This window comes from Xenopus tropicalis, chromosome 7 (genome assembly GCF_000004195.4).
Source record: "Xenopus tropicalis strain Nigerian chromosome 7, UCB_Xtro_10.0, whole genome shotgun sequence".
In the NCBI taxonomy this organism is placed as follows: Eukaryota; Metazoa; Chordata; class Amphibia; order Anura; family Pipidae; genus Xenopus; species Xenopus tropicalis.
The window spans coordinates 75897963-75915606 of NC_030683.2; the positions used below are offsets into that span (position 1 = coordinate 75897963).

Here is a 17644-nt window from a genome sequence, read left to right on the forward strand (position 1 = left end):
ATTTCCAAAATCCCAGTATGTATCAGAGTCGAGTTTATTTAGAGTGTGGAATGACTGCCGATATGTTTCTGGAGAGATAGCATAATGATTCAGCAATACGCGCTTTACTTCCTCATAATCAGCATGCTGGGGATATGGGATCTCTCTACAGATGTCACTCGCTTTCCCCCCCAGTTTACCAGCAAGTATCTTGGTCCATTCTGCCTTAAGGACAGCGTAATCCACACACATAATCTCAAAGATGTGCAGGTACGTGTCAATTCCTTCCCGGTAGTTATCAAAAGAGGGAAAGGCTGCATGGGCGAGCTTGACAACAGGTTTGAAATGCTCAGTATTGGGGGGCTGCAGTTCTGTTCCATCTGCTCCTCCTGAATGGTTAATTCCAGCAGTTTAAGACGTTTTGAACCAGTGAGGTCCAATCCCAGAGCCGTAAGCCTTGACTGATACTTCACCATAGTGGGGTCATCATCCCCCTGACACACTGCTACTCTGTGTAGTGGCAGTTCAGTTTCAGCAGCCATTGACTTGCATGCATCATCTGGGTTGAGGACGGACCTGCCTGCTCCTCTTCCTGTTTCACTAATAAACTTGCCATATCTGTCAGCCCTGGCTGAGTAGCCTTTGTGTGTTGGGCAATAAGAGCTGCCATCTGTGCTTTAGTTAGAACAGTAGTTTTGATTCCCCTATTCTTACACAAACCTTTGAGAATGGGGACACGAAGTTCAGCCAATTCATGCTCCATGGTATGTGGTTCTGGGCACAGTCTCTGCTTAAAAATAATCCCACTGCTGCCACCACTTTCTGTCACGGGATGTACTGTGATCTAATTCATGACTGCTCACCAGCAACCATGATTGCAAGAGAAATAACTTCTTTATTTCATATAGAAAGACTCCTAACTGAAAGCTTCAAATGGCAAGTCCCCAGTCACCAGCTTCTTCTCTTGAGCTCCTCAGACTGGCCAGTGAATACAGTTGAGCTCCATTGGCTGTTGGAATTCACAGACCCCTTCACTGTGAGGATAGGCATCATGACAGAATGCCGGGTCTATTTATAAATACCTTGTAATGACTGCAACCAAAGTAAAACTATATACATAAACAGTCAGTCCCCGTTACTGGCATGGGGCACCTATCACATTGGGTGATAAGCTATTGAGAAAAACTGAGGACCAGAACATTATTTGGCTGAGGTGGTTTTTTCCTTTCTTTCTACCAACTGAAAATTGAGATTGAGCTGCCATTTGTGTTTGCATAAGGTGTTCCTTTTTTAGAAAATCTGCTAACAATGGTTTAGGCATTTATCCCTTGATAGATGTACCACCATTTCTCAAAAGCCTGCTAATACTCAGAACATCCCTTGGCTAGTACTGCAAACAACAGATTTCTAACTATTCTGAACCCATCAAGCCTCTTTTAGTTTTTTATCCAGCAAGTTAATGTCAAGTTTTTTTCAAAACCTAAACAACGGCCATTTGCCATGGACCACTAAGTAATAGTAAATTGTTGAAAAACGACACATAACCATTGAGCTTAACTTTTCCCGTCTAACTGAAACCTGCTTAATGGCTAACTGATCTAGAGGATGACAAAAAAAACCCATGTAAAGTATCTCCAATTTGCCTCATAGAGGGAAAATTTATTTTCTGACTCCAAGATCCATTGCTACTTTGTTTTAAGGGCTATTTCCTACTAACTTTATGCAATCAGATATGTTTGCCATGACCTAGCCTGCATAATACTATGGTGGTTACTACTCATAATGCCCTTCTCCAGAACATAATCTTGAATGTGAGATCTTAACAAACCTTTAAATAACTTGCCCACCATAGGTGTCAAATTTACAGGCCTATAACTGCCAGGTTGAGATTGTAATCCCTTCGAAAAAATTGGAATTACGTTAGTTTTCCTCCAATCCAGAGGTACCACATGAGAGGGAATCTCAGAAAATCAAAAAAAGTATTAAGTTCTCTAAGTACCTACGGGTGTATTCCATCAGGCCCTGGTGACTAGTTCACATAAATTTGTAATAGACATTTATGTACCATAGCCTGTATCAACCACTGGTCAGACTGAACTGAGCCATCTGTGCCCCTATTGAGTGTGTATTGATACTCTGACTTCTTTATTGTATACACTGAAGAAGAGCTGATTGAGTACATTTGCTTTATCTGTATACTTTCTAATCAAATTATTCCATTATTTAATGAAGCGACATATGCAACCTGCATTTTTTTTTTTACTATTAATATACAGGTATTGGATCTCCTTAACTTAACTGTTTTGCCTCCGATAAGGATTAATTATATCTTAGTTGGGATCAAGTACAAGGTACTGTTTCATTATTACAGAGAAAAAGGAAATCATTTTTAAAAAATCTAATTATTTGCTTATAATGGAGTCTATGGTAGATGGCCTTTCCGTAATTCGGAACTTTCTGGATAATGGGTTTCCGGATAAGGGATCCCATACTTGTACTTTAAAAAAGTTTTGGGGTTAGTCTTACTTTGTGTGGCAGTCAGTTCTTCATTTTCTATCTTTGCTATCTCTTGTTATAGTGTTTGTATTGTTAAAAGCAGCATCTGTCCTCTCTGACTTTTAGTTTTAAATGATTCATTTGTTTTAATTTCCTTACTTCTGAGTAAGGATGGTTCTTAATGCTCTTAAATGTTTTCATTAGGGAAAAAATTAAGAACAGTACTGATTTAATATCATTTGAAATGACAACTATTTCTGCTTTTATTAACTTGCGTTAATTTACGTGATGCTGTTTGAGTTATTTAATCGCAAAGACTATTTTCGTGCGGTATTTGACACAACGCAAGCTAATTAACGCAGCGTGCACAAATTGTCACAGTGTACGAAAAAACGCACGCCATATAAGCCATACACGCCAAAACTACTGTTCTGAAAATGACCATTTCCCTGCAAACTGGAGGCTACATTACTCTAGGGCCAACACATACTGGGATAAATCACACTGCAAAGTCCATATTGTGTTGCCAAAAGCTCATGAACTGTACTTTTCTATAATTACCGCCTGCCCCAAGTAGGTGTTAATTTTCGCATAGACTAATGCGATATTTAGTGCGTCTAAGTGTTTGTGAATCATGCGTTAGTATTATTTCTGCATAAGAATTAACGCAATGCGGTAAAATTAACGCATTTGGTTGCGCGCTATTTAACACACGCAGCATGCGACTTAACGCATGCGATAATACTTTAGCGAATTGCGCATTTTTTTCTCATCAATTTTAACGCAAAAAAGCATGTGATAACGCTTATCGACCTTTAATGAATCAACCCTAATGTCTACTATTACCCTGGGGTTCTCTGAATTATGAGATGCAGTAAAGCTTGATTTCTGATTGGTTCCTCAACTGCCTGTGACAAAAAAACGTAATGCAACAGGTAGTACATTTTAAGCAATAAAATCAAATTGTTAAAAATAATGATTTATCTTTGTAATAATAAAACAGTACAATTTGTTTAATGTTTAAATGACTTTTCCCAGATATAAGGTATTCAAATACAAATTCTGGAAAGATCCCTTATTCAGAAAACCCCAGGTCCCAAGAATTTGAATACTGACATATTCCTTACCTGTATTTTGCTTTGCTTTGAATGTTATGCTTGTGCACACCTATGGCTGCTATATTAAATATGATATGATATATCATGATATGAGTTCTCCCTTTTAAGTAATATGTGCTCACATATTCTGGGAAAAGGAGCCCTGAGATGTCAAAAAGATAATTTTTGGATTTTCTCACAATACCTTAACCCTAGAGATTAAACAAAAAAATAGAAATCCATATGTGTTAAAGAAAAAGAGAAGGTTATTAACTAAAGGCTTCTCCTGTAATCTGAGTATAATAAAATAGTTTATATTTATTAATGATAGTTGCCTATATTCTTATACAGTGCTGTCCAACTTCTGCGGTGCCGAGGGCTGGAATTTCTCTAGCATACATGGTGGAGGGCCACTAATGGAAACCATTTTGACCACCCCCCCTTTTTTAAAACCACACCCACTTTAAACCACACCCATTTTATCACAATGGTGGTAGTGCAGCAAAAAACCAAATGCCTGGTCCTCCCTGCAGGGATATCAACCATCATTCATATGTGAAAGAATTATATTATGTTATATTAAAACACACCCATAAATTCATATGCCTCCTCCTACCCTGTGGATAGCACAGCAACCAGTTATAATATCAAGGTATTCTCTCATCCAGAGTATCTGCCTTCATATCCTTTTGTTCAGTTTTTTCACTGGGTGGTATGTATTGTATATTAATGGATATTGTACTATTTAAGATGCAATATTTTGGCTGCATAATGATTTGTTAAATAAAAATGTTTTTTAACTATAAAAAAAATAAAAGTTCTTTTCAGTGTGCAGGGTTTATCTGGGGATTGTTTTCCGATTGTTTGTAAAGGGCAAGAATATCTTAGCCTGGAGTGCCCTCCATTATTCTAAATTTGATAGCACAGCAACCCCCATCATATAATTACACACCTTAGAGACCATTTCCAACTGCTAACAAACTCCCAGAACAAACCCCTGCCAGGTTTACCTCCCACAGGCAGCATAGGGTAGGCAGAGTATGGCACACAGGCAGCACTCTGCCTGCCCTATGCTGCCTGTGTGTGCCATACTCTGCCCTACCCTGCCTGTGTGTGCCATACTCTGCCTGTCCTATGCTGCCTGTGTGTGCCATACTCTGCCTGCCCTATGCTGCCTGTGTGTGCCATACTCTGCCCTTCCCTGCCTGTGTGTGCCATACCCTGTTTGTCCTATACTGCCTGTGTGTACCATACTCTGCCTGCCCTACCCTGTCTGTCTACCCTGTCTGTGTGTGCCATACCCTCCCTGCCATACTCTGCCTACCCTATGCTGCCTACACACAGGCAGCATGGTCCAGGCAGTACATACAATGTCTGAGGTATGAACAGGAGAACAATGTGGGTGATTACAGCCTGAGCCTGAGGTGTGAACAATGCAGGGAGCCAGTTAAGCTCAGTACTGATACCATTTAAAGCTTACACAAAAGTAAGCCATCAAAGCAGCCAGACAGGTGGGGGGGGCCACACAGAGGGGGGTTGCGGGCCGCCAGTTGGACAGCACTGTTCTTATATATATATATTATGAATTTTGTGCTTTTCTAGAGTTTATGTGTGGTTAATCCATTAAGGTAATGTTTTGGTGTGTAAATATAAGGTTTTCAATTAATGTCCTTTTTGAATTAATGTTGCTTTAATATGGAAGTTGATCTTTAAAATATGCATACCCTTTATATAGCAAGAAAGAAGGAGGAGTGCCTTGATGACGGGTCACATGACCAGAAATACATAGGCAGCTGCCAGTCAGAGTTATCTGAGGGTAGAGTCTGGAAACAGCTATCTCTTCCCCCACCAGCCTCTTTAGACACTTCCCAGTAAATCACAGTGGATGCTAAAGGATTACCACAAATATGTGGTGGTGCATGAAATGGCAAAAAAAATATGCTAGAGGAGCAGAGATAAAAAAAAAAGCTCTAATACAGAACAGTACAGCAATTAACAACTATTTGGGTGCATATATGTGCATTCTGCCCTATTGGCACTTACTGTAAATACTGGCTTATTTTTTTTTTCTTGTTATATGGATATTTTAATATCTGGGGATCCTTGTGTCCTAGAGAGGCTGAGCAGTCAGAGAGATAGTCTGCCAGTTTACAAAGAAATGAGGATCAACGCTGGAAGGTTTTAACGTTTGTAAACATTTACCACCTTACCAGGCCTGGACTGGCAATCTGTGGATTCTGGCAAATGCCAGAGGGGCTGCTGTAAGATGCCATAGACAGTCACTATTTATAGGGCCTGTGGTGGCTGTTTGGGCTTCTGTGTATTTGGAATGTCAGGGCCTATTTTGAACCCAAATCCAGACCTGCACCTTAGATACATTTAAAAAATTAATGAGAATCAATAGTTACAATTAATTTAATTAGATATGAACCCTGGCCTTCTAAAAGAGCTATTTTCACACTTAAGATTGCTTTAACATTTAAATTTAGAAAAATGGCCTCCTATTGTAAGTTACCCTCTCATTTAGATTGTAAGCTCTTTGGAGGAAGGACCATGTCTGACATTTACCTCTGGGAAATTCTTAATACAACTGTAGTTTATATATATATATTTGTATTTATTATCTTACATTGTATTTATTTATCTATTATTTTAATTATCCCCTGCTCAAGGGATTCTTATGTCGGGACCTATAGGGTTAACAATTCCTATAGCTTTAAACAGCTTGTAACCGATTTTCCTATTTACATGTTGTGCATTATTGGCCCATAGGTAGACCACTCCCTTTCACACTCTAACATAGTGTATTCAAAGGGGTGGATCTTCCTCTTTGGCCTGTATCTGAACCAGATGTATAATCCACTGAGCCTTGGATCAACAAGGCCGCAGTAAAGTCCTTTTACTCCAGAGGGACTATTACCTTTGGAGAAGTCAGGGAGCAGGTACCGCGTGAAGGAGGATTAGCTAGTGCAGGATATATATATGTAATAGTACTTTATAGGAAAGTGAGATAGTCAGCTTTATTAAGAAAGAGCAGCTTTCTGGCTCCAAACAGGAGAGTTTAAGTGGGAGTATTCTCTTTTAGGGCGGCTTCGACAAATCGTATGCCATGCCACCGACGATTTACATCCTTGCCGGTGGAATGGCATTGTGGGTAGATTAGTTGCCCGCGGCAACAAAGATTTGTAACAGGGCGACTAACCTCCCCATCTGCCACTGCCCTTACAGGCTCAGCTACCTTAGTTAAGGGATCGCAGTAGTGACAAGAGTATCAGGCATAGTCTTCTCCCTGAATCACGTCTGCTGTAAGAGATCCGGAACACTATAGGTAGAAACCCTAAAGATTTTGTTACTTCCAAGACTACCAGAGTGGTGCCTCTGCACATTGCTTGATCTAAATTGAACCTGCCAATCCATTGTTCTAGATCTGCATTGTGAGTATTTCTGCATAACCCTGTGAATCAATTGTGTTATACAATAAAACCAGTTTGTTTGAGTTTGCTGCAAGAACCTTCTGGTATCCTTTTATTTATTTACTTTTACACAGCCCTACCTCCCCCTTGATCTTTCTATGTAGTGTGTGTTAGGGCTCTGGTACATGGGGGAGATTAGTCGCATGCGACAAAACTCCCTGTTCGCGGGCGACTAATCTCCCCGAGTTGCCATCACCTGCCATCCCACCGGCGAAAATGTAAGTCGATTTCGGTCTTGTGAGGCTTTTTCAGCGATTTGCCGAAATCGCGCCGCCGCGTGTGCCATCCCACCGGCGACTTACATTTTCACCAGTGGGATGGCAGGTGATGGCAACTCGGGGAGATTAGTCGCCCGTGAACAGGGAGTTTTGTCGCGGGCGACTAATCTCCCCATGTGCCAGAGCCCTTAGAGTCCAGTGTACCCCATGATTTATAGCCTATCTAACTGGTCTTTGTCTGTTTTCAGCCAAAAAGGGTTACACATTATTATATCATATGGTAAATCTGGACTTGCCTTTACTAAATCAAGGTAAACGAAGATAATGTAAAAAGTTCTCTTACCTTGACAAACCTGTGATGCACCCAAAATATAGTCATTGCTACTAAAAGAAAACTAAAAACAAGAAGATGGCGTTGCTTCATTGCAGGCTGTTGAATAGACCAATCAAGCCTATAAAATAAAAAAAAAAACATTTATTTTATGATTCTATTGTAAATATGTGCTCATTTTATAATTTTTAAGTCGTAACTAGCATGATTATTAAAAATTCTTAAACATTTGGATGCACAAAATATAAAGCTTGCTATAAACTATAAGATTCACTCTTTAGCTGGCTACACATATTTGTAGTGTAGTGCCTGTGTATACAAACTGTGTTATTCTACCATTGAATGCCAATATTATGATAATATCAACATGAACAAGTAGATTGTAGTTAGGCAGGCCCAACAATGAAGCAACTTAAAGATATAACAGTTATTCACAATGCCCCATGCAGTATGTAAAGTGCAAAAAAGGCTGCAATCAGCAGGGGAAGACTCCTAGTTTGAGCACTAAGGGTACTGGAGGTTATGCAGTAGAGTGAAGGTGACACATGTAAAATAACTGTTGCAGGGGGTTGTTTGCACATCCAGAGGGCAGGACACACCTGTGGGGTTATGCTCTAGAGTGTGGGCACTCGGAACAGTGCATGAAAGTTAATGGGATGATGATGGAGCTGGCAGAGTACGGTAATTGGAAGATGAAACTTGTGGGGAAGCAGAAGATGGGTGTGCTGGCAGTTTTTCATAAAAGTGAAAAGTTTGGGAGTTGACTAATTGTTGATTGACTAGTTGTTAATGAAACCTCAGAAGGATTAGAGTTTAGAGTTGATCTGGTGCCAGAGTATTGAAGAATGGGCATGGACTTTTAAAACGTATGACATTCTCTTTTCACAATCATATAAAGTAACGTAATAAAAATGTTAAGTTTGCCCACATCTAAAAATCTGCAACTAGACAGACTTTCTTTCAAATAAGTTACCAATAAATACTACCTACCGATTGGTTGCAACGGGTTGCTACACAAGTATCAAACTGAAGACCCTTCATTACATTACTCCCATAGATTAAAAAAGATAATATATACCCTATTACATTTTAAAGGCTATTAGAAATCAGCTCAGAGTGCCATAATAAAATGTTTTTATATATGAAAGGACATGTTACCCCCCACATAAAAATGTAATCAGGGATCTGCCTTTTTTAAATATTTAAATACCTGCCATTTGTTGTTCAGATGTTATTAATAAGGGTGCAGTGTCTCCTTAATAACTTGGGATTCCTTCTCCTCTAACTTACTTGCCCTTCCTTTAGGAACTTGCATTGGCTACTGAGCATGCTCAGTTCTTCTCAGCTCAGATTACAAAACACATCTCCCCAGTCTAGAAGCCAATGAAGAGTTGGCATTGCTTGTTCCTATAGAAACTCTGCTCTAGCTGTCTGTGTTCTGGCCTGCCACTTATATATTACCAGTTTGGTAATGCCTTTGTTCTCAACATGTTATTACTAGTTCAGTTAAAGGCTTAGCAGACCTTTACAGTCTTGAGTTTTTCTACATTACCCCACTGAAATAATTACCTGTAGGTTATTCTGTCTTGTAGTTATATGTCTTTAAAAACTTGACTAGGCAAGGAAAATGCAATTTCTGATTTCGAAGCTTGTTAGATGTTTCTTATAGTAGATGGCCACTTTCATAATACTGCTGGTATTTGGATACCATCAAGCAAGATTCTTCCAGTAGTCTGTGCTAGTATAGAGACACATTAGGGGCTACAGAATCAGGACAGCAGAGTAAACATGGATGTTCAAGAGCTGGATGTGAGGTCTGTTTGTCCAGGTCTTCAGCTGTTTCAAGCATCAGTGTGGCAGCAGCTAGAGCATGCACTACGGCTGAAGCTGCCCAAGCTAGAGCTGCATATTCAGAGAGAGATAGAAATAAGAATAGAAAAGGTTTGTAAAGAAGCCACGCAAGATAAAGAGAGAGAAGTAGAGGCTGCTGTGGTTGAAGTAGCTGAAATGGAAGTGGCAGCCTCAAACCTAGAGGTGGCAGAGATGAGACTTGTGACTCAGTTACTGCCTGTACAGAGTCAGCAACAGCGTACCACTGAGTATGAAAATAAACGCACACAGTTTAACAGTGATAAACACTTATTTAGAGAATAACCAGGAGCCCCAGTGGATCAAGTATGCTGTTAACAGCTGAGAGCACTCCCCTGCGAGTGTAGGGTCTTTCAACTTCAGCTATATGGAATATAAAAACTTCTGACATGATATTCCATATCATGGAAGAATTCTAACAACTGGTACTTGCAGGGAAGTTTAACTGTTTGAGGAAAAATTGTTCTTAGGAATAGTGAAATATTAAAGGTCAACTTGTTCTTTCAGGTACCTGTGCAGCAGGAACTCGGAAGGTAAGTATAATTATGGTTGTGCATGAATGGTATGCATATATATATATATATATATATATATATATATATATATATATATATATATATATATATATATATATATATATATATATAGGAGAGCTAGTATGCCAGCAGGGATGAAGAAAGAGGGAACGTGCCAAGTCAAACCAGGAATCAGTACCCACAAGTGAAGTACCTGAGGGGGGAACCGAAAGCCAAAGAAGAAAAGCCGAAATCTTTACCGTAGAGCCAACTGAAGAATCAAGCAGCAGGAGTCTAGTCTGAAACTCCAAACTATGCAATGTATTGCACATGCGCGTCCCCTTTAACCCCTGAAGGAGGAAGTCACTATTGTTCATGTCTGGTCCCAAAAGCAGGGAAGGCCTCTCTGTAAATAGGGCTTTCCGTTAACTTTTACTCACAAACAAGAAGGCAGAATCCAATGTGTTTTCTTTATGCCAAGTGTCTTTAAGGTCTATATGCTACTCGTACCACCTTATCAAAGAAGTCCGGTGAGAGGGCACGTTTTCCTAGTTTCCCTGGTATGTAGTGCTGCTGCAGAAGAATCTGTTCTGGGGAAAGTAGTATTGTGCAGAGGGATCTGGGATGCGCTGATCGCCGTGAACGAGCAGGAGAGAATCGTAGATATAATAGGGAGCACAGCAGAGGCAGAGTGAATGGTAGTGTCTGGAAAAGGTATGTCCCTTCAGGAAAGAGGTGCCAATGTCAGTCTAATAACAACAATCCAGGGGGGGTCACTGTGATGTTTACAGAGAAACACTGTTGGGGCCCAGCAGCAAGATGACACACAAGATGCAGGAGGAAGGTCCCATTTAGAGCAGGGCGAGAATAAGAGAGCAGAAAATCACATTCTAAGACCCCCAAAGTGCAGTCTAATACAACCTCTGACCTGTCGTGAGAGGAGAAAATCATATTCTAAGACCCGCAAAGTCCAGTCTAATACAACCTTTAACCCGTCCAAAGGACACTAAAAGGGGCTATAGCTCTTCTAACATTACCAAATCTAGAGGATACTGGATAAATAAACACAGTGCTAGCCCAGATCACAGATCACAGACCAACTCTCCCAGCTCTGCTAAAAAACCAAAGCACTTCAGCATGCTATGCCCTTTTCAGGGCCAAGCGACCAAACAATAAACCCAAGAAGAAACAAGGCAGAAAAGAGCAGCTGTTTCCTTCTGCGTCATTGATATTAGAGGGAAAATGGCCACTGGATGAAAGCTGCTGTTTGTTTTAGGAAAATGTGATGGTGCCGGCAAACAGAGGGGATATATGCAACACAAATTATGCCATTTGGCCTACCTTATATACATGGTAGAAAAGTGTAGACCTTACATGTACCTTTAAAGTGATTCAGTAACCAACCAACTCGCATTAGCACATGCCCTGCATGCACAGGCTTATCGTCACAGGCAGCACCCACTTATCATCAATCAAGGCAGTACTCGCTAAGTCATAGATGCTACCTCTTCCAAGGCTCTAGATAAATCCATCATCAAGGCAGAGGTAAATGCAAGATTTAGCATTTTATACATTCTAAAAAGCCTGTTTGACTGTTTGCTTGACAAATAAAGAGACAATTCTCTAGATGCCATTTTCGATCTTATTTTTGCAGACACATTTTTTTACATTGCATATACATTGCATTGTTGTACACTGTACATTGTTGCTGAGGGATTGATGATTTTAACCCTTTTAGTGCCACAGAGATCTGTGACAAAAAGGTCCAAAGGATTACTGCTTGTAGATTCTACCATCTACAGCTCTTCTGGGGGCAATAGCGTATAACCAGGTTTTACACCACCTCTAGGTAAAGGACGGAGCTGAGGAATGAGTTTATTTTTTTATTATTAATAAATGTCAGTATTCAGAGTCATATGAATTTTATGGTGGAATTTTATATTCTACATAGGAAGGCCCCTAAAACAAAAGGATACATACCCCATATTTAATAAAAGGCACTACGTTTGCCTATGAGAAGTAGCCCATTGCAATCAATAAGACTTTTCTTTTTTAAAAAAAGGTGACCAGTAAATGCTAATTGCTTGTTATGGGATACTGCTCATAACAGCCAGGTGCTGGTTGAACTATGAAATCACATATTTGACTTGTTGCCAGGGGTTACTGCTCATGTGCAAATTTGCCCAGTGTTATAAATGAGCTGCCCTTTAACATTTAATAAAGTGCAAAATAAACAGCAACTTAAAAGGCTGAATGCAACAGATGGTACAGCCTTAAGTTTTACAGTTAAACCCCCATTTTACATTTTTCAAGGGACCAGGAAAACCATGTTAAATCTGGGAAAATCTAAAATCAGGGAAATGTGTTAAAACAACTTAATCCTCAAGTACTCAGAGGATATTAGCGCACAAGTCATTTTTACTTTGACATACATTATTTACTGTGCTAACAACCAGGGTTACACAGTGCAGCATTAATGTTACACTATAGGACTGTATGTGTAAGACCTCTCTGACAATCAGATGCGAAACCTAAAGCAAAAAGATTTGTATATGACTGTATGAGGAGCAAACTAATTGGAACTAACTATTTAAAGACATACCCATGACAAAGCATGGATCTGGTTAGTATTTTAAACTAATCTATTCACATTCTAATAACATTCACAGAGGTCAAAAAGGTATTTTTGGGAATGTTTGGACAAAATGTTAATGTAAAATCTGGAAAAAGATTATGTAAAATCAGGGGAAAGCACCCACTGGAATGAATTATTGCGGTTCACCTACAAATGATCTACTTATACTGATAAATCCACACTGTTGTGCCTTTAAGATCAATTTTATTTTATTCTTTATAGCTTAATACTTTCGTTCTTAGCTCCTCTGCTTTACACTGTCCCTATAGCACACAGAAGCACTCCTTTCCCTATCTTCTTACCAATAAATTACTGAAGATACTAAGTACATACATACAGTACATACATACATACATACATATTGATTTGTTTATGTACTGTATGTCTATCATTATGTAGTTATCTACATAATGATAGTTAGACATACAGTACATAAACAAATCAATATGACACCATATTAACTAAACTGTTAATAACTCTAAACAGAAAAAGGACAGTGCTAATGCCACAGTAATAAACTATACACATTTCAAATATAAAAAATCATATACAAAATATTAGTCCACTATCTAGAGAAGTGTAACTAAAGCACATTATACTTACTGGGCTTCAAAAAGAGAAGTCAAGTTTCTGCTTCTTTAGTCAATGTAATATTGTTCGTCCCACAATTTTGTCTTTCAGTGTTCACTCAGATGTTCATTCCTCCTTGCATGTCTTGATTTACACTGCAGTTATATACTAATGAGCTTCTTTTCTGTCTCAATGTCTTCTATAATTAGCTGCACAAACAGGTTTCTTTTTAACAGTGGGCTGGTGTAAGCAGAGAGAACATATTCAATTTACATATTTGTTTTCTTAGTAAGCGTGAAATAGCAGCACAGGGCTATTAGTACTAATCATATGCTATCTATACCTGTACTGCTGTTATCTTTTAAGAATAACCTTATAGAAGGAAAATAAGGGTGTGTACATAAGTGGGAAATGGGAAAGGGTGAGAAAAAAGGGACACTGGGCTAAAGAGGTAGAAGGAACTGGGAAAGGGTAAGAAGGTTGATTAACTTAAAGAAGGACTAAACCCTAAAAATGATTATGGCTAATAATTCCATATTTTACATATTGAACTCACTGCAACATGCTAAATTTTCAGCATCTCAGTGGCATTAGGTCTTGTTGTCACAGAAGCTCCCCATCTTGGAAAGTGGCACTCAACTGCTCAGTGTGCTCTGAGAAGCTAAGCTTAGGGGTTGTCACAAATGATCAAGCAGAAAATGAGGTTTGCTTGTCATATAAGCTGATGTTACAGGGCTGATTATCAACTTCTAATGTTAATTGCACTGGCTTCAGAGCTAATATGTTATGGGAATCTGAATAAATTACTAATCTGCCATAAAAAGACCAATTGAGAAGTTGCTAAGAATTTACCAAACTGAAGTAAAATATGACTTTCTAATTGAAATATTCTGAAAAATAAAACTGTTCTTTATATATTGTGACATTGAAACTGGTTTCCTGTGTTTTCTTTCATTACATATTGTGACTTTGCGTGACAATAAATAAGAATACCTGGGCACCCTTCACAGTCATCCCAAACCATACCACTGGGAACGCCCTAAACATAGCTCTACCTTGTTCTGAAAAGCAGAGTAGTGCAGAAGGGCTGGGGGTGCCACCTTGGGCTGCATCAGATTCTCTTCTGATAACGATGATACTAGCATGCACAGTTAAATGTTAAATGTTTTACATTTACAACTTATATAAAGAATACCACTTTAATTTACATTTTAGTAGATATCATTACATTAACAAAGTTAAATTGGCAATTTTTTTTTTTGCACAATGTAGATAGTGATTACTGGTCTGGTTTATTGTGTTGTTTTTTTTAAATCTATTTTGCTTTCAAAGCTGATTTGAAAATAATCTGATTGTTAAGGGCACTACCTCTCCTACAGAAAATTACCACCAGAAAACTTGATCACAAGGGCCCCCAAATACTCACAATCTCATAGTTCTGCTCAATTCCAGAACTTTCCAATAACAGGGTGCCACAAGTCTGGCTGTGGCTTCAGGTGGTAGTGTTGCAGTGAGAAAATGAAGACAATTTAGGGGCCCCATCAGCCCAGGGCCCTGCCAGCAGGTGACAGGGTGAACTGTCACACCTTATGAATATTTAACCCGATGGTGGGCCTGCTGGATAGTGGAAATTTACATAAATTGTTTAACTTACTATGCACTTCTGTGCATGGCTGTCTCTATATCACTGCCCAAACAGCTGGTCAGACCCCTGCTGAATATGATCAATAATGCTGTGGAGGCAAGGGTTAACTAAAAACGTAACCTTAGTCATTTAAGGAGTCAAGGCAGGCTGAGTTCTTTCTTAGTCAAAAATCAGGCAGAGGGTCAAATCCAGAAATCTGAACAAAAACAAAGGCTTGGGAAGGAACTGAATACAATGTTTACAAGCAAACAGCGCCTTAAATTTTTAAATTCCAAGCCAAAATGGTGTCACTGTGCATGTGCCGTGTGCAAGACATTGATGCGCATATGCACGTCCTAATGCCTGCCTAGCCAGAAGGCGTTGTGGGAGGTAAGGGCTTTACATCCACCCAATCACAACTAGAGTTGCCACCTGTTTTTCTTGTAATTCTGGCCTTTGTGTCAGGGGAGTAGGTGGGGGCGTAATTTGGGGCAGGTTAATGATGTCATTGGGCAGGGAAATGGGTGGAGTGGGGTGGGAAATAGGTGGGTCTGTACTCATAGGAATTATACTTCAGAAAAGGAAGGATTTGTAGGGTATTGTAGTAATTGCATTGCCAGTGAACCTGTAATTCCAGCCCCAGCCTAATTGGTGATTTACTGGCTGGGCCAGTCAAATGCAGCCGGGTGGTAACCCTAATTGTGAATAAGTAACACAATGCTCTGTTATTGTATGCAAGTGAATGTTACCAGTGCTTAGTTCTGGACTAATTCACCATAAGAATTTTTTTCTCACTCCAAATACATTAAAGTCAATGGACGTTTCTTCTCTGCAAATTTTTGCCAACGTTTCGCAACAAAATTTGCTGATGGCAAAATGCAGAAATTTGACACTAATTTTTCCTTTATTAAGGATTAATAATATCTTAGTTGGGATCAAGTACAAGGTATTGTTTTATTATTATAAAGTAAAAGAAAATATGATTTAAAAGTCTGAATTATTTGCTTCAAATAGAGCCTTCCCATATCTCAGAGTTTTCTGGATAACAGGTTTTCAGATAACTGATCCTGTACCTGTATCATATACTGCCATGCACTCTATGACCTCTAACTTCCCCCCACACAGAATCTTCATCTTCTACTTTATATCATATACAGTACCTTGAGGAGAACTATGCTTGGGCTCCAGTTTGGGAGTATGCTGGCCTGTGACCTAAAGTCCATAAGACTGCAGAGGAGTAGTGATGGACGAAAAAATCCACCAGACATGGATTCGCTGTGAATTTTTGCATTTCGTGAACTGGCCGGCGCAATTCACCATGGCAAAATTTGCTGCGTGTCAAAAAAATTGTAGTGAGCATCAAAACAGTTGTAAAAAGAATTGTCCTGTACCAAAAAGAATTGTCTCTCTCATGAAAAGAATTGCCTCTCACGTTAAAAAGAATTATCTCTCATCAAAAGAATTGTCTCACATCAAAAAGAATTGTTGCGCATCAAACGTATTGTCTCTAGCGTCAAAAAGAATTGTCTTGCATAAAAAAAATTGTCACGTGTTAAACGTATTGTCTCTTGCATCAAAAAAAATTGTCTCTCATCAAAAGAATTGTCTCTGATCAAAAGAATTGTCGCACATCCAATGTATTGTCGCGAGGCAAAAGTATTGTTGCATGCAACAATTTATTTTTTTGATGCACAGCATTTTCCCCATTTCGCATTTTTTTTTTTTAAAGATTCGCAAATTTTTCAGCAAAGCGAAACGGGACAGATTCGCTAAACACTACACAGGAGCTTCATGAACACTGTTTTTGGCTCTTCTAAAGAAATTAGGTGTGTGCATGTTTCTTCTACTAAGCAGTGATGTGTCTTTACTGCAAAAGTAGTAGATGGAACAAACTGCTGCAGTTAATGGTGTCCATGACCAAAAACACTGCCGCACCAAAAACATTTCACACTGCACCAAAATATTTAGGCCATCCAGAACAGTGTGTGTGTGTGTGTGACATGGGTGCTACCTTAAATCATTAATATATCTGGAGACAAAATTTTGGACCCAGTCTGGAGACCTTTTCTCAAGACTTCAAATAGAACACAGCATCCCTAGTGCCTATATACACACAGTACAAACACAAAATGGCTTCATAATGTTGCTAATGATGTCACAGCTTCATTATACAGGCTTGTGAAAGTAACAGTAAAGTATCACATTTGGTCCCTATTATCTAATGGATATTGTCCAGTCTGTGCTGTACCTATCTATCATTTTTACCCTGTTTATTTTCTGTACCAACTAATTACTAGGGTCTTTTCCTATCTATATTACTGCACTGCCTTAAGCAAATTGGACTGTGTGTTATTATGATAGCAACAGTAGGCAATATTTGCTTTTTTTTTTTTTAAACAGAAACAGCACAGGCTGGATCATACCCTACATTAGATATAAGGACTTCTGAATCCTACAGCACTGGGTCTGTATGCTCATTAAATATATATGTAACATTAAGAAACATAACCCACTTATACAAATCTTTTTGGCATATACCGTACTGACTTGTGGCAATTATTTAGTGAGTAGTTCAAATAAACAGCTTAAAGGACATGTAAAGCCTACATTTGCCTACACTGTATTGGGTTGGGTATGTCTCCCTCACCCAAATGGCATCATTTGTACTGCATATATATAGATAGCAGCTTTCACCTGGTGGCCATTTTTCCTCTGATACATAATCAGATACATTTAAATCTGCAAACATCATACACACACACAGACCCTTATTCAGCATACATTTCATCAAGAATACAGGCTCACACAGGCAGAACTACCGTGTCTGATAAAAGTTC

At 39.0% G+C, this 17644-nt stretch overlaps 1 protein-coding gene across 1 annotated transcript in view; it reads right to left on the reverse strand.

The window, feature by feature from the left end:
- Positions 1-13326, reverse strand: part of LOC100487011 (NXPE family member 4) — a 34779-nt gene extending 21453 nt beyond the window's left edge. Inside the window, exons 1-2 of the mRNA XM_002940452.5 lie at positions 13217-13326; positions 7607-7715 (exon numbers count right to left, since the gene is read on the reverse strand). Of these exons, the coding sequence (XP_002940498.2) occupies positions 7607-7687 (81 nt within the window). The 5' untranslated portion in view covers positions 7688-7715; positions 13217-13326. The remainder of the gene's footprint in view (positions 1-7606; positions 7716-13216) is intronic.
- Positions 13327-17644: the final 4318 nt, after the last annotated feature.